Source organism: Lampetra planeri, chromosome 10, assembly GCF_965212315.1.
Source record: "Lampetra planeri chromosome 10, kcLamPlan1.2.h2, whole genome shotgun sequence".
Classification (NCBI taxonomy): domain Eukaryota; kingdom Metazoa; phylum Chordata; class Hyperoartia; order Petromyzontiformes; family Petromyzontidae; genus Lampetra; species Lampetra planeri.
The window spans coordinates 6,112,620-6,132,357 of record NC_136116.1 but is presented as its reverse complement, the minus strand read 5'-3'; the positions used below and the strand labels follow the sequence as shown (position 1 = coordinate 6,132,357).

At 44.7% G+C, this 19,738-nt stretch overlaps 1 protein-coding gene across 4 annotated transcripts in view; it reads left to right on the top strand.

Moving 5' to 3' along the window:
• The window catches only part of SETD2 (SET domain containing 2, histone lysine methyltransferase), a 40,449-nt gene that overhangs the window by 13,754 nt on the left and 6,957 nt on the right, over nucleotides 1–19,738 (top strand). For 2 of the 4 annotated variants that reach the window (XM_078598072.1, XM_078598074.1), the window contains exons 8-19: nucleotides 1,411–1,508; nucleotides 2,102–2,240; nucleotides 6,795–6,929; nucleotides 7,874–8,002; nucleotides 10,398–11,468; nucleotides 11,590–11,644; nucleotides 11,950–12,115; nucleotides 12,588–12,969; nucleotides 14,195–14,635; nucleotides 16,556–16,705; nucleotides 17,409–17,557; nucleotides 18,775–18,886. In XM_078598072.1, coding sequence (XP_078454198.1) covers nucleotides 1,411–1,508; nucleotides 2,102–2,240; nucleotides 6,795–6,929; nucleotides 7,874–8,002; nucleotides 10,398–11,468; nucleotides 11,590–11,644; nucleotides 11,950–12,115; nucleotides 12,588–12,969; nucleotides 14,195–14,635; nucleotides 16,556–16,705; nucleotides 17,409–17,557; nucleotides 18,775–18,886 — 3,027 coding nt within the window. Of the gene's footprint in view, nucleotides 1–1,410; nucleotides 1,509–2,101; nucleotides 2,241–3,103; nucleotides 6,075–6,794; nucleotides 6,930–7,873; nucleotides 8,003–10,397; nucleotides 11,469–11,589; nucleotides 11,645–11,949; nucleotides 12,116–12,587; nucleotides 12,970–14,194; nucleotides 14,636–16,555; nucleotides 16,706–17,408; nucleotides 17,558–18,774; nucleotides 18,887–19,738 lie in introns of those variants that run through there. The other 2 variants (XM_078598073.1, XM_078598075.1) reach the window with 2 other exon arrangements.

Here is a 19,738-nt window from a genome sequence, read left to right as displayed (position 1 = left end):
CTTGTGTGTGCTATATTAAGCTTGGGGAGTGGTAGTTTTGTTTATCGCGCACTTGCGACCCGAGTTCAATTCTCTCTCCAGCCACCATTGTTGAGGAATATCTGAACCGTTACTGGGCCTCCCCTAGGTTGACCCAGCCTTAAATAAGTACCTGGTGCGGTGTGTAAACATCAAAACTGGGGAAATGTGGCTGGGTGTGGTGCTGGCCACCCACCACCTTGTGCTAGCTGTACTGGCCTTCATAAGTGATCGCTTAACAGCAGTTGCCCCAACAGTTTGTTAATGGCTATATGGGGGATCTTTGTAAAGAGTCAGTCTTTCATAATACTGGTAGAGAACAAAAAGCAGGCATGCAATTACATAGTAACTTTATACATTTCGTGCCTTGCTTTTAAGCCCCCACCCAAGATGATTGTGATAAGATGATTTGCATGACCTTGATGTGAAGGTCAGCAGGGTTGGGTCCAAATGGTTCTACAGGAATATCTTGCACTTTCGTATGGTTAGGGACCAGAACAAGGACAAATGTAATAAATGGACGAATGTGAAAGCAGCACCTTTATTTAGCCTTGCTCTGGAAGCTTGATTATGTCAAGCTTTTCCTGCAAATTGAAAACCTTATGGGTTCTTTTAGCTTTACTATCACCACACTTAGGACCCATTATGAATATATTAAAGCACAAAAATGTGTTAGTTTAACACGTAGGCTTTCGCGACCAATATCCATAATAGAGTTTTTTTGGGTTAGATCGCTTAAATATGTGTCATTAAACCTCCACCATCTGACACAGCCAACAATCAGATGGTAAATATTGTGGCTTGGCTCTCCAACACACTGGCGTGCTGTACTATTGATTAATTGGCACGTTCTATTTACGTGACAACCCTTACTAGTTGGCTGTGTCGGGTGGTAGCGGGTTTTAACAACACATTTATGTGATCTAACCCAAAAAACCTCTTGTGGACAAAAATAAGTATTTTACAGTAATCACAAAAATAAGCACAGTATGAATACTGTACACGTGTTTTCTAATAACCAAAATAACTAGGAACGCTGTAGTATGATACTGTTATCACAAAAATAACTATGAATTGTTTACAGTATAATCACAGAAATAAGTACAGTATAAATATATGAATAAACGTAAATATAAGAGATGCTCACTGAACGACTTATATTCAAAGACTGAATAAGAAAGATGGCGCGTGGCGCGAACGTCGTGGAAAGTTTAGGGATGAAATCGGACTAAAGAGGAAAGCACGTGGTCGAAATTTGAAATGTGGGTATAATTGAAAACGGCTGAAAGAGTGAAGCGACGAAAGTCAAGGTATCGCTGTATTTAGAAATAACGATTGCAGTGAATGAGCGAGCAGATGTTTGATGGATGCTCTGTTGTTGCCATATTGCAGTGGACGGTGAACGGTCAGCTGAGAGTTGGCTTCTTTAGCAGGAGGTTAGTCCCTGCTGGCACGGAGTTGACCTTCGACTACCAGTTCCAGCGATACGGGTACGTATATTTGCTTTGTACAGTGTATCCCTGAATTAATGTGTGTGGTTATACCTTCTGCATATAATGTGTTTTTTTGGGGGATGCTTACGAATTGATTTATATAAAATATTTTTAATCCAATTCCCAAATCTCCAAAGATTGAACCACATTGAAAACATTGCTGACCTGTTAGCTGTCTCGATGCTGCACAGGAACATCACATGCCGGGTACTTTCAGTGTAGTACTATACAGTAACTTCTGGAATCTTGGATTGTGCAATCCAGAAGTGTCCTTTGTGGCTTAATTTGGGTATTTTAACCGATTATAAGAATAGAAAAAAAATGTAAAAGAGTTCAAGTTGATCTTCATGGAAATAACAGGTTTTTGTTAAGAAAATATCAGAATAACCCACCCCTGAATTCGTAACTACAACTAACATCAATTGGGAGTGATATCTGAAACTTTTTGAGGACTCATTCAGAAACCTGTGTGGTCAAACAATTCATTTGACGAACACGGCATGGGGAGTCCTTCATCCAAATGGCAGTCAGTTAATTATTGGGAAGGTGTAGGACGCACACGACTCATGAGGCCATTTATCACCATCCAGGAAAGAGGCCCAGAAATGCTTCTGTGGCTCCGCCAACTGCCGAGGGGTGCTTGGCGGGGAGAACCGCACAAGCGTGCGTTCATCCGTGGGGAAGGGTCAGCGGACAAAGGAGAAGGATCGCACGAGGAAAAAGGACTCGGTAAGTATCGCTGACATGAAGGTAATTTTGTTTGGCTACACAAGGGGTGTGCAACCTTGTTTTAGTATGGGCCACATTGAGACGGTCACGTGGAAGCTTGGCGAACGTGACGTCACTTTAGCCGAAGTGACACCAACGTTCTTGCAAGTATTGCGTCGTATTCGTGAACACGACGTTGTTTGGGAGCAAAAGATGGCATGGTAGCGTGTACGTGGCAAACCGTTAACCGAGTTGTTGCCTAGCGTTCGTTTACCCTCGTTCGCAAACTGATTAAAACCTTGCCTCTCAGACCCTTTCCAACTAGTAGAACCCAAGGTTGCACACTGCCGGGCTGCACCGAGTATTTGACGTTCTGCAGGTGGTGGATTTGTATAAGCAGCGCTGTTAAGCCTTGTGATCATGTGGCGCTGATGATCAGAATTTAGGCGTTTTTTCTGCGGTGTTTTTCATGTTACCCATCTTTTTGTGTACGATTCAAACCTTAAAAATAAGCACAAGGCAAAAGTGACTTACTTATAAACAATACAGTAACGTTTAGCTTACATTAACACACACAGATTATGATACTTCAGTGTTTTGTTAGGTAACTAAATCAGCTTGTTATAACATGCCAAACCAAACCATTACCACCTAAGTTAATTTTAGTACAAGGTGACTTGCCATAACCCTTCCTCCTTGCTATGATTATCTCGTGTTTTTTTGTTGTTGCATTTTCATTGGCGTCAACAACATTTCATTTCCCCCACATTGTTTCGGACCCTTGACCTCATGAAAGCAAAGCATGTGGTAACGGGTGGAGCCAATTCCATCGTTCGTTTAGGCTGAGCGTGCGCCGTCTGTGTCTTGGCTTGCACGTGTTGCAGAACGCTCACGGCAAGATGCCTTTATACATTGTGCCTGCGGAGCACATGAGGAAAAGCACGCTCGAGAAGCACTGGGAGACTACCGTACCCAAGTACAAGTTGGACCAGTGCGAGCAGGTCGAGGGCCCCGCGATGATAAGCGCGCAGCACATTTCGGAGGTGGAATTGGCAAAGCGGAGGGAAAAGGAAACGCATCGGCTGGAACGAGTGTTGCAGCTCGTCCAGGCGTTTGCCGCGGCGAACATTCCTCTAAACAAAATGGACCATCCGGTTTTGCACAAATTTTTGGAGCAGAACCTAAAGATTGTTGGCATTATTCCGCAAGCCTCCGCGTTGAGGAGCATGTATCTACCAAAAGTGTATGAATTTCACATGAGGGAACTCAAGGAGAAACTCGGCCAGTACCGTCACATTGCCATTGTCACCGACGAGACAACAGACATCGATGATCGCTACGTATTAAACATAATTGCAGTGCCTAGCTTATTGAGTGAAGGTACCAGCCTTGTTGACGAGACCGAGTTGAAGGCCTACTTGATCGAGTCTCGTGTATTAGAACGAACCAACTTCAAAACCGTTAGTGAAGCTGTGCTCAGGGCGACACAGAAAGCGAGCATCGACTTTGATAAGGTGTCTGCGTTTGTGACGGATCACGCCACTTATATTTACAAAGCGTGGGAGAGGAGTCTGAAGGCAATCTTTCCCAATGCCGTTCATGTGACATGCACAGCCCACATATTGAGCCTCGTTAGTGAGATTTGGCAGAACAAGTTTGAAGAGGTCCATCAGCTGATTGTCGCTTTAAACAACACGTTTACGGTTTGTCCGGCACGCAAGTTCCGCTTCAGAAATTTCCTAAAAGGTAAAGGTGTGATTCCAACAACTCCACCAGTCTTTGTTATGACTCGGTGGAACACCTTGTTCGATTCCGCCGATTACCTTCGCGAACACCTTCACGATTGCATCGAGTTTTTCAAGTGCGAGCAGAAGACAAGCGGAAGCCTTGTTATGGAGGGAATTATCAAGTTGGCTCAGAGCCATACCGTGCAAGAGCAACTTGAAATGCTGGACACATACACCACCAGGCTGAGACAGACGCTCGCAAAGTGCGAGAGCACTCGGAGCATGTCGGCGTGCGTGTTTGACGAGCTGCGTGATCTCGCACTGTGGGCACAGACTGTCGCAGAGCTGGCACCCACGACGGCTGCCGATGCCCTCTTCGATTCGGCCACTCGGCTTCGGCAGTACCTGGACTTTGAAAGCCCTTGCTGTTTTAGTCAGCCCGCCGCTCGCTTCCTGTCTGCCTGCCGTGTGTTTGACCCGGCCAAAGCCAGGGTCCTGCCAATTGATTTGAGAGAAATCTGTAATTCTATCCCTTTGCTGGAGGATAGCGTGGCAGGTCACACTCAGCTCCGCTTGTACCTGGATAACCTAAGCAACTTTGTGCCGACCGCTCCAGTTTTGTTTTGGAGGAATCTGTCCAACACGTTCCCTGAACTTTCGCGTGTTGCCTTGGCGTGCCTGTCCATTCCACTGAACAACGTCGATGCCGAGAGGAACTTTTCTAAGTACTCGCACGTTCTAGTGTCAGAAGTTGCAGTGTGAAGGAAAAGGGAGGAAGGTGATAATTGTTTTTTTACCCTTCTCTCTGGCAACAAAACTGACACCTTTTTTACACAAGGAGTCATGTTTGCATAGACCACAATACCTGCAGCCATAATGCAAACAAAAAACATAACTCTGATAATATATGCACTGTTCTTGAAGTTGATTGGTCCACACCCGAGACAGCTTTCCTTAGAGCCTAGTCTCACATGGGTTGGACCAGATGACGCCAAAAGGCGCACAACTCAAAGACAATGCACCATCAGAGTATGAGAGCTCGGGGTAAGCATTTACACCATTGGAACCTCATTTGCCAGTAAAAATTATGATAATTGTTTTTTTACCCTTCTATCTGGCAACAAAACTGACACCTTTTGTACAAGGAGTCATGTTTGCATAGACCACAATACCTGCAGCCATAATGCAAACAAAAAACACAACTCTGATAATGTATGTGCACTGTTCCAATGGTGTGAAGGAGAAAGGTGTTTGCCGTTGTTAAACGTGTGCACATGTTTGCAGAGGTGGCATTTTAATACGTTCATCAACTTCCTCTTGCACATCACAACACTGATTATATGTCCTGCTGCTGCCACGCACAAACATTTTTTATTTAACATATTTATATACGTGTATTTAAATTCTTATGAAAATGCCATAACCAACCACTGGCAATGTAATGAAGGCGATTTTGTGTTTGTGCATTGAGTTACCGTTAACCGTTTAGAAGTTATGTTTTGCAACCTTGCAACTTCTTTACGTTTTATTTCGGTTTGCCGCCAATAAGAAGTGGTGTAAGCAACTTCCTCATTTCATATCTACATTTTCTTTATTTAATTTATGCCAGTTGGAATTTTTGCACTTGACGATTGTACATTGTGCAGTCCAAGCTGTATAAAACTGCTTATCAATCAATTGCTAGTAGCTTATTGATCATTGCTATAGTCATTTGAATCAGAGATGATGATGGATTTTCCCCTTTTTGCATAGGGTGTAGATGGATGTGTATTGTGTTTACGAAATGATGTGTTTGTTTTAGTGCAATTATGCAAGTGGACCATAAGACTTATATTAGTACGTAACATTGGTCATTTGTATTTGTTGAATGTGGTCCAGTTAACTGCACAGTATTTTAGCATGTTGTTTTACAATGGGTCCAGTTGCGTGTTAATGCATTACAATGAAGTGATGTCGGACATTTTATCTGGCACGGTGAATGGTCTAGACGCGTCATTAAATATGCAGAATCTTTTGCCTGTGCATAATGAAGATGTCTGAATATGCAGCTGTGTCCTATTGCAGTCATTGGAGTGTTTTATTCAATATTGATGCTCAGTACACACAATAAATACACAATTAAACCAAACTGTGTCATTGGCTAAATATACCAAATGAAATGTGCAAAATGATTCGTATTGGTTTGTGATTAAGATCTTGCTTGAAATAGTATGTTGCCAATTTGGGAATACCTTCAAATGTACTGCATATACGTAATAAAACGTTAAGAAGTTGCCCTCGTGAACTGGCTTTAATTGATATTTGCCACTTAAAATTTTATATGAATTTTGTGAATCTGTGCTTTTAAAGGTAATTCTCAAAATTGAAAGGCAACAAATTAATTACAGAGGTTAATATATGCACTGGAAACTTAATATATATACTGGAAACTACAATGGTATTCCAGAAAAAAGTGAATACTAAAATTACACACATTTTGTCCAAGTGAGCTTTACATTATTGGTACTGAAATGATGTGAGCATGTACCCCCCCACTGCGTGTCTGTTGCATAACATGACATACATTTTATTTCAATGGCTATATAAAGCACTTGCCTTGCAACAGAAAACCACTAGGGCATGTTTATGGCACTGTGACCACATGGGTGTTTCTAACATCTGGATGTCTTCACCTAAGCTAACTGATATTGAGCATTTCAATGATTAAGGTGAGATACATTTTTAACTGTCACATTGGGTTAATGTCGTGCTACCCGAACGTTCATGTGCAAAAGCTGTAATGTTGGTGATTGTATGACACCGATGTGGGGATTCAATGAATTGCTAATTGTTGGATGCTTTTGCACAGCTGGACGAGGAGCTGGAGAGCCTGCAGGAGAGCGGAGAGGGCCTGACTCACCAGCGGGATGTGTTGTGCCTCTTGCGGCTCATGGTGCGCACAGAAACCATGGAGCAACGCCACACCTGTTTACAGATCCTGCAGGTGAGGTGCTCTTCACGAACTCCTAGTTTAGTGGTAACACGGAGATTGATTCAAACGTGTCTGGGTCAGGAACCTGGAATATATTTTGGCACCTAGTACAACACTTACAGTATACCTTGAACTATGAGGCTGTGGCTACTAGTCACATACCCCACCTACTCCAGTCTACCAGCAGTCTGGAAAATATTCGGCGAGAAATTAAGCCCTGGCAGTGTATCTATCGTTTCCACCATTGCGAGGGCAATTGTTATTGGGAGTTGCTAAGATTCAATTATAATGTTTAAAAAAGCCTAGCTGGCCAATACATTTTACAATGTTTTTGATGTGGAAGGAAACTGCAGTGCCAGGAGAACCCACACATGAGGGGAGAACACTGTAAGGACCATACAGATGGGTTAATGGGGCTACCTGCTCTAGTTTCAACATCTGGTTACCTTGCACGCCAGAGGGTCTCGCTATTGGGATGCACCAACCTTTCCATATTAAATATTGAATTACCGGCATGCGCCACCATGCCTGGCTAAATACCATGTGGCACCGTGCACCTTGCAGTCTAACTCTGTGAGAAAATAAAATGAGAATTTTACAAATACAGTCAAACCTTGGATTGCGAGCATAATTCGTTCTGGAAACGTGTTTGTCATCCAAAGCACTCGTATATCAAAGCACTTGTATATCAGTTGTGATCACGTGACGCTCGGCAGACTAAACGTATACACGTGCTGCTCGTCTTGCAAAACACTCGCAGACCAAGTTACTCGCAATCCAAGGTTTTACTGTACAACACATGTTCTGTTACTTGCTTTAGGGCCACCAAACAGCTGCAACAACTTGGTGCAATGGCTGGACATCTTGTAAACTAGCGTGCCAGGCTGTGTGATTACCTGCCGCTTCGCCAGACAGGTATTGAACTTTGACGCGAATGCGTGGCTTTGTGCGCGCAGAACACACAGTCACAAGCTTGCCTAAAGCACTTCCTGGAATACCACGGGCTGCCGCTTCTGTGGAGCTGGATGGCGGAGGCAGGGGACATCCGAGGCATTTCCAGCACCATCGCCAAGCTACAGATTGAGGTGCGCCCCAACTCCACGCTCCCTTCCTGTTTATGACTTTACTTGCCATTACACTTGACTCTCAATTACCTCTGGGTATTGTGGGAGAGGGGAGGCCTGGATAAAGCAAAAACGCAGATCATGTAAACCATATGTAAATTAGGCAAAATACTGCTTGCCTACGGAGATGGGGGTAAAGCCGTGTCGTCTTGTTGTTTCTTAATCCGTGGATTTGCCGACATGTTTGTGGTCATGTGGGCACTGAGTCATGAGTGAGGAGCAGAACATAATTAAACGTTAGCATGTGTAAAAATATTTTACTTCTGTTTTCCAAGCACAGTTAATACACAAACCTGAGTAACCAGCCCACGGATAATTGAGAGTTATTCGTTTAGCATTGATTGCAATTACGTGATGGTATTTTTCAATTTCCCAGCAAGATTCAGTATGCTTACCCAGAGGAGTGTATTAACATGGTATCACTCACACAGGGGGTGATATCAGAAAAGCTGCAACATATCATCCATATTGGTGTAATTATACACTGCACTGAGAGGGAGTTTTTTTTTTACAAAGCAGAGTGGTATAATTTCACATGATCAGTAATGTTCAAGTTGGATTAGTTTAACCAGATAAGAACTCAAGAGACAAGGATAATCTCATTTGCTATAGTGACCTGGTTACTACTGCGGGGTAGTTGACTGCAGTGCTGCATTACATCACAGTAACGGTGTAATGTAGGGATATTATGATGGGTCAATTACTCAATTAAAATCTATTTTTACACTCACGACATGCGTCAAGCCGTGTGTGCAAACATCTGTCTCTGTTCACTCTTCATTTATGTTGTATATAGTTGGTGCACATGGCCCTTCCAGTTACTAGAGACCAGAGGTCGCAAACAGGTTTTGATTCCTTACCCATACCAGGGTCACAAATGGGTACCCGTACCCTTCCCGAAATGAGTGATAAACGATTACTCACCAGTGACTCAAGCCTACCCATACCCGGCCGCACAAGGGTCGCAAACGGGTACCCGTACCCGGCCGGGTATCGGGTAGGGTACGGGTATCGGGTACCCGATTGCGACCTCGGCTAGAGACCACTACTTTCACTACAATGTAAAAAAAAAAATCTTTGAATCAAAATACCGAACTGTGCAAATTAATTGAATGGTGAGGGGGGTAGATTGTAGCACCTCTACTTCGAAGGTATTGCCAATAACACAGTGTAGTTAAATGAGCGCAGCTGAACAGTGTTGCATTAAAAAAAATTCCAGAAGGAGGCACTATGGTACTTGTATTAGTGTACATACAGTCTCATATTTGATCAATAGTGAATGTTAATTGAAAGTACGTGATGTTAATGGCATTACAATTGAAGTAAAGCTGGCCCCCGCACCTGTGATCTAATTGGCTCCTGGATGACGTTCTCAAGTCGAGCTGTGTCGCAAGTCGGGGGGTACCTGTACTATATCTTAGTTTTATACACTGATTGTAATTTATTAATTGGTGCATGTCATCTTTGCATATACCAGCCCTTTTAACAATTCAATGCTGAATTGAGGACCTCTCACCGCCGTGTGGGAATTGGGCTTATCTGAGCATTAATTCTAGATTTGAAGCTTTCGTGACTGCAAGGAACCATATTCTTAGGTTTTTTTGGTTAATTCACGTAGGTAAAAAATTTTAATTAATAAAAGTAAAATAAAAATAAAAAACACGACGTTTCGATTGTTGCATCTTACTTGATGCAGCAATCGTGCTGTGACGGTTCCACCTGAAGACGGAAGCTTGTGTTGCCTCCGAAACGTCGTGATTTTTTATTTATTTTTATTTAACTTTTATTAATTTTAATTTTTTACCTACGTGACTTTGCCGAAAAAACCTAAGGAAATTATCTGAGCATATTTCCCCACGCTGGGCAATTTGGGTTGGTGAAGGTGGGGAGCATAGATATACAGTACTATAATAAATTATGTTGCACTGCTGTTTACTGCCCACCAGTAAGCCTACACCATTCAGCACAATCCAGGCTCAACCATACTTAGCATCTGAGATCAGACAGGGTTGGGCACATTCTGGGTAATTTGATCATTTGGGTCAATACAGGCTTCCCTCGCTTTCTGCGGGTTCGCCTAGATGCGGCTAACCTATTTCTACCCAAATTTCACACTTATATGGGGTCGGACGTGGGACATCATTCTGTGGATTGTATGCGCTACTTTGCAGGCAGCTGTCTCATGCGCTTTCGCTTTGTGTGCACATTTGTTGGAACGCGTCGACTCCATAAAGCGAGGGAAACCTATAACATATTTATTCCTTAATCACAATGGTTCAACGGTGTCTCTCTTGCATGTTTAATCTACATACAACAAATAAAGAAGCTGTTCTGGGCATGTCGTGGCACTTTGCAGATCATCAAGACGTTGCAACACCTTCCCATTCCAAACCGCACTATCCTGGAGAAGAGCAAAGTGCTGGGAGTCATCGAGCGTTGGGCCAGCTGCAGCCCGGGCCTGGCACCTGCGGCAGAAGTGGACGGCTACTCAAGCGAGAACGCGTCTCAGGCCATGAGCGCGCGCAACAGCCCGGCACCGCTCGAACTGAGTCGCTCGCAAGAGCTGCGCAAGACACTCGACGCCACGAGCATCGCTGGCAGCCCCGTGCAGTCAGAGGCCGGCAGGGCAGCCGACGTGGCCAAGCCGACGGACCAAGGCCAGGGCAAGGCACCCGACGGCAGCAAGGCGATGGACGGCAGCCTCAAGACGCGGCTGTACCGGAGGCTGAAGCTGTTCAACGAGAGCAGCACAGACAGCGTGGCATCCGACGTGAGCAAAGTGTCTGACGGAGAGGAGGAGCCGAAAGACGTGGCAGAGGTGGAGGTGAAAGGCCAAGAAGCTGTGGGAGGAGAGCCAAAGGAAGAGAAGATTGAGTCAGATGAAAAGGAACCTAAAGAAGAACTTGAGCAAAAAGTTGCGGAAGTTGAGAAAGTTGAGAATGAAGAAACAAAAGTCAAAGAAGAGAAAGAGGAGACTGAAACATTGCAGCCAGAAGAACAGACAGAAGTGAAAGAAGTGAAGGAGGAGGTTGTGCCTGTTCCAGAAGAAGAGACTGAAAAAGAAGATGAAGAAAAAAATCCTGTCAAGAAGGAAGAGATGAAGGATCAAGGGGAGGTTGTCAAGATGGAGGTGGAGGTTGGTGAGGAAACTCCACCTCAGACAGTTACTCCCTGCCAGGAGAAGGAACTCGCAGCCGTCGAGAACCCCGAATCAACTGCAGCACCGGAACAGCCGTCGGAGAAGGAAGACGGTGCAGAGAACGTGGACGCTCTGGCGATAGCGCCACTCAGGGAGATTGGCTCGCACGATGAGGAGGAAGCTGGCTCGGATGTCGAGAGCGAGAGGAGTCAAGAGCCCGACCACCACAGCCCCGTTACCATCGCCCAGCTGGCCGCCAAGCTGCTGCACAGTTGGAAGGACCTTAAGGTATCAATAAATGTAATCTTATTGCTTCATAATGCTCTTGTCTTTCATTCGTTTAATTTTGCAGTTCGTGTATATAACCAACGTAATGTGTACGTGATTGTTGCTTTTCATGTTTTGGTAGGAAGTGTATAGGATTCCCAAAAAGAGCAGACCGAAGTCGGACCATGGAAGAAAAGGTAACGTGAATTTTGGTAAACCGTTGCATTCATATGCTTTGAGGTGCTGATTGTAATCCATTAAATTGTAAATTTGAGTGCATTATTGTACAGCCTTTTGACATTTCGCTGCTGAGTGAAGGCCTTCCTATGCCGTGGGACATTATTTGATCTCGCGACACTTTTACTAAGTGCAGATTTGTGAGGGTGGGGAGACTACATGGGAGCGTAGAAGTAGAATACAACAATTTAATCTTGCTGCACTGACTTCTGTTGTCCTCCACTTAGCATTGTTAGCGAATGTTAATCGTGTGAATTGTCTGCAGCGCATGGGAGAGATGGAACCAGCAGCCGGGACCGAGAAAGCACATCCCGAGATTCAGGTGACAAGAGATCGACTCCAAGAGAGAGGGAAAGGGAGAAGCGCAAGGTTCAGACACCCTCCTCTTCCTACGACAAACTCGGGGTCAAGAGGCAGCACTCCGCAGAGAGGTATAGTTGATGTCATCATTGGCGTCACTTGTGGCTTTCTTGGACATCGGACCTTGTTGCGTTGTCTTGTTGCATGTATGCTCTTCAATTGCTTAATTTGGCAAAAGTCTGATGTGGTTCAGATTGAATAAGGTAGGTTTATGACAACAATTCCCTATATACAAATATATAGAATTGTTGTTTGATCCAAGAATCTATTTTGTCTATTATTTCCGATTTTTCCTGTTATTATTTTGTTCCCTCCATCTGCCTAAATGTAATATGTGCATGTCATTTGCACATTATGCGTAATATTAAATTAATTCTCACGCGAATGGTTCGATGCAAGTATTGTAAGCACAAGAATACATTTTATAATCTGAATTGATGCAATTACAACACTCGGCACTTTAGTGGGTTGAAAATGCGTGTATCTGAGCACCCTTTCCAAAGAGGTAGGCATTTGTTTTTTTTGTTTTATATATATAAACAGGTACGACCCCGACCTTGGAACCCCTGCCAAGCGGAAGCCGCCGCCACCTCCGAACGGGCCCAAGCTCACGACGGAAGAGCGGCGCCGGCTGTTTGAGCAGCGGGCCGCCGAGGAGGAGGCCCAGAAGCAAGTGGTCTTCATGCAGCAGCAGCAGCAGGCGGCCGCAGCGGCCATGGCTGCCGCGGGCCTCTTCCAGCCGTGCGACACCAACTTCATGACCTCGTACTCGCCCCAAGTGCTGCAGCAGCAGCAGGCGTTCCAGCCCGGCTACGCTCACGGCTACCCGGTGCACCCTCATCTGGAGCAAAGCCAGCACGTCAACGCTCGCAAGGTGCTCCTCCCCACGCCCAGCCCCATGCAGGTGGACTCTGCGGGCAATCCGGTGAGCTCACCGATGATGTCCTATGAATTCATCGAGTAGATGTAGAGCCCTATTTTGCTGGGCTGGGCCCTCCACTGCCCATAATGTAGCTATAGTCTATGAGACATCTCCTTTACCAGTGGCAAAATAGAGTAATAGGTTTTTACCCTTTCAACTGGTACAAAAACTGACACCTTTATACAAGGCATCATGTTTGCAATAACCACAACACAAGCAGTCAAAATGCAAACAAAGAAACAACTCTGATAATGATAATGATATGCACTATCCAGAGTTGTTTCTTTTTGTTTGCATTTTGACTGCTTGTGTTGTGGTTATTGCAAACATGATGCTTTGTATAAAGGTGTCAGTTTTTGTACCAGTTGAAAGGGTAAAAACCTATTACTAGCTATAATCTGTTCCAGTGAGGGCACAAACTTCATGTACAGCCCTCCATGGTGGTCATGTACACAGGCCCCCATGGTGGTCAATTAAAACAAAATTAAGGACAGTGCTGCGTGTGTCTTGTGCCCTGTAGGGATGCTTGCCTCTGGGATCCCCTAGACTACACTGCCTCAGGGTAATTCAGTGGATGTGATGTATTTGAGATACTCGGGCAATTATTGATGTAATTTATAATGCGCACGATATTCTAAGAACATAAATAGCTGCCTATTAATGGCAGTCCACTGCTGCATAAGGGCCTCAATGCTGTCTGAGTAATTGGAGTTATTCGGCTCTGCCTCACTGCGTTGGTCAGAGCGATTTGGTGAAGGCAGGGAGCATAGATACGGGAGCATTGAAGTGCACTCCATGGCAGATATATGCTGTGTTGTGTTTCATTTCCACATGGACTGGTGTTGCTCTACTTCGAATGCAATGTACTTCAGCTGCTTGTAATGGTTTTCTCATTGTTGTGGTTGTAATGGTTACTTTGCCACATTGCAATTTTATACATTGGTATGCACCGGTATGTATAGCGGTAAGATAACAAAAACACGGATGGGATGACATACTGGCAAAAGAACAAAAACACAATGAGTATGTCTAGTGCACTATAATACATAATGTATCTTTAGTGTGACTAAAATATTTGTATTAGAATGTGTATATCGAATGCCTTTTTATTCTGTGTATACCAGCACATTTTTCAAACCACTTCAAACACCGCGATGTTGAATATCAGGATGCATGCGGTGAAATAGAACCAGCCAGGTAATGCCTTCCTGCTTGTCTTTGCGTGCAGGTCCTTGTGTGCTACGAGCAGGACCCCTCGGTGATGCAGGTGGCTCAAGATCCTATGGACCTCACTCGAGTGGAAGCCCTGGCCCAGCCTCTCCCCGTTGTCATGCAGCAGATTCAGCAGCAGCAGCTTCAGCAGCTGCAGCAACAGCAACTGCAGCAGCAGCTCCTGCAACAACAACTTCAACAGCAGCAATACCCGAACGCGCAGGACACGGCCACGTTGCTGGCCATGGATCCCGCCATCCTACCGGCGGCGATGGCGGGCGGCGTGCAGGTGCAGGCGACGGCGGCAGGGTGGGACGCCGCGTATGCCGCCATCCCGCAGCAGTATGTGGCGGCCGGACAGCCACAGCAAACCATCGTGTACCAGGCACAAGCCGTTCCGCAGCAGCAGCCGGCGTACACCGCCGCTACGCAGTTTGCTCAGCAGCAGGCTGTACAGGTAAACATGGGCAGCTGTTTGTGATGATTGTGTGATTAAGTATGGTCAAATAACCCCCATGACCCGCACGGAGTGTTGATGCCCTCTTTTGGTGTCTTTACAAACGGGGCCCTCCGTGTACCTACTTGGGAAGCGTGCAACTGATTTTCCGTCTGGCCATTTTAATTAATTGTCCTGATTTGGATTTGCAGTTCAGGAACTGATTATTTTGCCGGTAGTGGTGCATGTGGGACCTCTAGTGGTTGCAGCAGTCGCGTGAACAAATTGCAGTTAGATATTTTCAACTTGTTTGCTTGTGAGAAAGCTTAAGTGCCTCGGGAAACCCACGTATATATGAGAGAATCAAATGCTCAAACTTTCGCACAGATATATTGCCAATTTAGTCAATACTGCTTTTATATGCTTGTTGCCTTGGCCACGTGGGTGTCACGTGCGAGCCCTGCTTAAACACCAACCCTGGTTGTGAAGTGAGGGAAAAATAGAGAGAGGGGCTTGTTCGTTCAACACCTAGCGGTGCCAAAAAAAGGCATACATTGTAATGGGTGTCGTTCTTGATCTTGGAATAAAATATTTGTTTCTGTTTCTAACAATGCAGTGATTCAATATCTGAATGAAACTTTTAGGGAGCATAGAAATGAGCACTACTGCTGTAAATTCTAAATGCGGCCATTAAAATGGCGTAAAAGCATGTGCTTTTAATGCGTGTGTAATTCGCAGGAACAAACGTTGCCTGAAAATGTAGTTCCCCTCCTAAACCCACGTGGGTGTCGGGTGCTTATGTTGGCCTCGGTCCTGGGTTTTAACAGTAATCTCACGCCTGCTGGTCATGCTGTGCAATGTGATATGCCCAAAAATTGTCCCAATGGGTAATTGATGCAATTACAGCATGTGGATGTCAAATTGTTCCACTGGCTTGGGTACGAGTATACACTCGCAACACTACTTATTCTCTGCAGCAGATGGCAGTTCGATAAGCTTTGTGTTGCCAACAATTATCATTTTCACAAAGATCCCCTGTATAGCCTTTAGCAAACTGTTGGCGCAAATGTGACTAGAGGGCACCTATGAAGGCCAGTACAGCACCCAAGTTGGTGGGTGGCCATTATCACGCCCCCACCACCTTTGTTTCCCCAGTCTTGATGTTTACGCACCGGGTCTGTATTAAGGCCGAGTCGATCTAGGGGAGGCCCAGGATTGGTTCAAGTTTACGGCACGTATTACACTGGTCAACACACTTTTTCTGGCATAAGGTATTCCAACGGTTTTAATGTAATTTTGGGGTGCTGATTCCAAATCTGGCATCAGTTTTTGTCTATAAAAGATATCAAATATTGCATTTTCAATAAAAACTGCAGAAGAAAAATAAATGAATGTGGATATCTACATAAAATGATATTATAAACACACTATCCTAAAAATACAGCACCATATTTTAACACTAAAGCAGTCGCTGACTCGCAACAACTTGCAATCATAAGTGACAGAGTTAATTTCGGGTAAAATCAATGAAAATGGGGTATGCCGATAGCATAAAAATTAGATGTGATAGAGCAAATCTGAGATCAGATTAGAATTGGCACCCTCAAATTAGTCTAAAACAGCTGCAAAAGTCCAGGCCAGAAAAAAATGCTTTTTTTTGTTGACCAGTGTTATCTAAGCGAGAATCGAACTCGGGTCGCTGGGTTCGTAGCGAAGTGCGATCAACCACTGCACTGCCATTCAAGGCACACACACTGGCTGGGAGGGCACAGTGCAGTGTTTTTTTATCCTTAGAACATAGTTGCGCGCATCTCACGTTGAGTGCTATTTGCATACCCCTGTGTGCGTCCAGCCTGGGACTTGCCAATGCCAAGATGCGGTTGCCCGTGTAAGTTGTACGATTCCTCAGCACTCACACAGCCACCCCTCTGTCCTGCACAGGCCACGTATGTGCAGACGGGAGCAGGCTACGTGCAGCAAGGCCAGCAATACTACCCCGCCACGGCCCAGCCTGTGGTGCAGGCTGCCCCGGGGGCGCCAGCCGTCGCCGTGGCTTACCAGCAGCCCGTCGTCATGGAGACCGTTCAGCAGGTAGTGCTGGTGGTGGGCCTTGCGTGCTGCGAGCAGTTGTTGCATTCCATCCCCAACGATTGCTTGCGGCAACGCGTTTTTTTATGTTTTGTTCTTTGTCATTTCACTGCCGGTTGCTAGTTAAACGTTTGTACGTGTTAACAAAGCATCAAAAGATGGACCTTGAAATATATGGTATCAGTCAGGCGCGAGCTCATTGAGGTAATGTGTTTTTATGGGGATTTCTTCGGTTTAACTCGAAGCGCGCTAAAGTGTGCACATTACTATTTGTAAAGCACACTGCATTCTGGACCCGGGAACCCAAGTTCGATTCTTGGCCATGGCCAACAGCGGCAAGTGATATCTGAAATCTGAACCAGTCCTGGGCCCCTTCCCCACCTTCAACTCACACTGACCAGCCAAACCCAACGACCGACAGCGAAGAGAAGCCTTCATCTAGCAGTGAATTTACAAAGGGCCGTGTAAATATATGGACACACGCAACTAAAAAGCAATAGGTACTTTCAGGCAATGACACATCCTCATTTTTATATCTGCCCCCAGTAGACCGAAGTAGCAAGGAGGTTACGCGTCGCTGGGCACTTATGATGGATCACCATCGCCGTGACTTGTGATCACGCCTTGAACGCTGTCGTGCCTGCTGTGCGTGGCGCGAGTGTCGCCTGCGGTGACTTGGGAGTGTCTCCACCTGTTGTTGTCGCAGCCGACCCAGACAGCGATGATAGCCACGTGCAACGTCATGGAGCTGCCGCCGCCGTCCCCGCCCAAGCCCAAGGTCATCAGCCTGCCGCCAAACTGGAGGACGGCCACCGACCAGGAGGGCAAGATCTACTACTACCACGTGGTGTCGCGGTGAGTGTCGCCGGTCGTTACGCCACGCTTGGCCGTGTGCTTTAGATAGAGAGGGCGCTTTTATTGTACCACAGTTGTGTTAAGCTGAACGTAAGTATTCCAGCTTTATCGAACTGGATTTTGTTCAAGCAAAAAGAAGTACATGTTCTTTGGGTCTTTTGGTAAAGTCGCGTAGATAGGTTCACTGAAAACAAAAACTACGACGTTTCGATCACAACACAAGCGGTCGTCTTCAGGAAAACGATCGAAACGTCGTAGTTTTTGTTTTTCTTTGAACCTGTCTACGTGACTTTACCAAAAGAACTAAAGATAATGAATTCCTGCAGTCACGAAAGCTTTAAGTCAAGATTCAAAAAGAAGTAGTGCACCTTTCAACCGTGTTATTTGTGAGATTGTAGAAAAAAAAAAATCAGGATAACTACCTGGGCTGTGTATTAGAGTGAAACCATTGAGAAGCTTCATTTAAAAAAAAAAACTTTTTTTACACGGGCAAGTGTTTTTGTGGTCAGGTGAATATTTTATGGTCAAATAAATTATTGCACAGTGACTCCCACACCTTTTTAAAATGTCACCACAATGACATCGCTTGAGGGCTATATGACAGCATGCCTAACCGTAATTTTTTAATGTTATTTCTCACTGACAGTTTAAATCGCGTGTCGGCACACCTCCGAAATCTAGATCAGAGCTTGTTGTATTTTGGGTTGCATCTTCATTCATCTAAGATCGCGGCGTGCACATTTCCAACAAGCCACCAGTGTCCTACCTGGCGTAATTCAGCACGTATTGTGGAACTGTCGGTGTGACGTGAAGAGGGATCTCCGGCTCATGCGGTCAAAGGTACTCTTAGGTTTTTTCAGTAAAGTCACGTAGGTAAAAAAAATAATAATAAGAAGAATATAAAAATACTATAAATAAAATAATTATTTTATTTTTTAATATCTTTTCTATTATTTTTTATAATATAAATAAAATATTTATTTTATTTATATTAATTTTTCTATTATTTTTATTATTTATTATTCTTTATTTTTACCTACGTGACTTTACCGAAAAAACCTAAGAGTATGAATCCTTGCAGTCACGAAAGCTTCAAATCTAGAACAAAGGTGAATTGTGCAATCGCGACGTTGCTGGGGATTGGCCGTAATGCCCGGTGCGTGTGGATGCCTGCATCGCATTCGCGTGCTGACGCTGTGCCGTGCCCCTTGCTCCAGGGTGACTCAGTGGGACCCGCCGGCGTGGGAGGGCGACTCGGACGAGGTGGGCGGTGACCGCGAGTCGGAGATGGACTTGGGGACGCCCACGTACGACGAGACACCCACCAAGGCAAGGACCGCCTCCCACTCCTCCCTCCTCCATGCACCCACATGGATTATGGAAAGATTTATATATTTGCAAATTGTCTTTTTTTCCCCCCCCACTGGATTGTTTTTTCAAGTTTTGGGATTTTTTAAAATCAATTTGGCTACTTTTCAAGAGGGTTAGGCCCCAATCGCAACGCAACTTTAGAGGCTCAGTCAGGAAACCCCCAGAGAATTACCTGTGTTAATATTCATTTTGTCAATTATTTACCCCAAAAAATTCTTTCTGAGTCTCAAGACTCTTTGAAGGAGGGTCCCTGAATTGCGATGTTTAGCTAATAATGGTTATTTATCATGTGGGGGGGGGGGGACTGGATAAGCTGGAGAAATCCCATCCATAATAGGGGATAACACTCAAAGGTTCACACATTCAATTCACAGCAGACCCAATAGATGCAATCTGTATGTGGACTGAGCATATGTATTTTACTTTATTTTAATTTTATATTTTACTCCTGTTTCCTTATGACTTAAAGATGATTTTTTAAATTACAGTAGTTTTTTTTATCTTGGGTCATTATTCATATTCGTAAAACTTTGTACAACTTTTAGTATGTATTTTTTTTTACATTTTTGGGAGCATTCGTTTTGCGTCTTTGAGTTTCTAATTTTCAACAGGGTTTATATTATTTAAATTCCCCACTTCTTTTGGAAATTCCTGCAAGGGCTGATGCACTAGCCATGTGATTTGCATTGTGCTTATGTTACGGGAGTGCTAAATGCCAATAAAGGCTTTATTTGGGGTTTTTTGTGACCTTAAATCGAAAACACATTTATCAAGTGAGAATAATTGCAGCAAACAGCACTGAGTGGCACC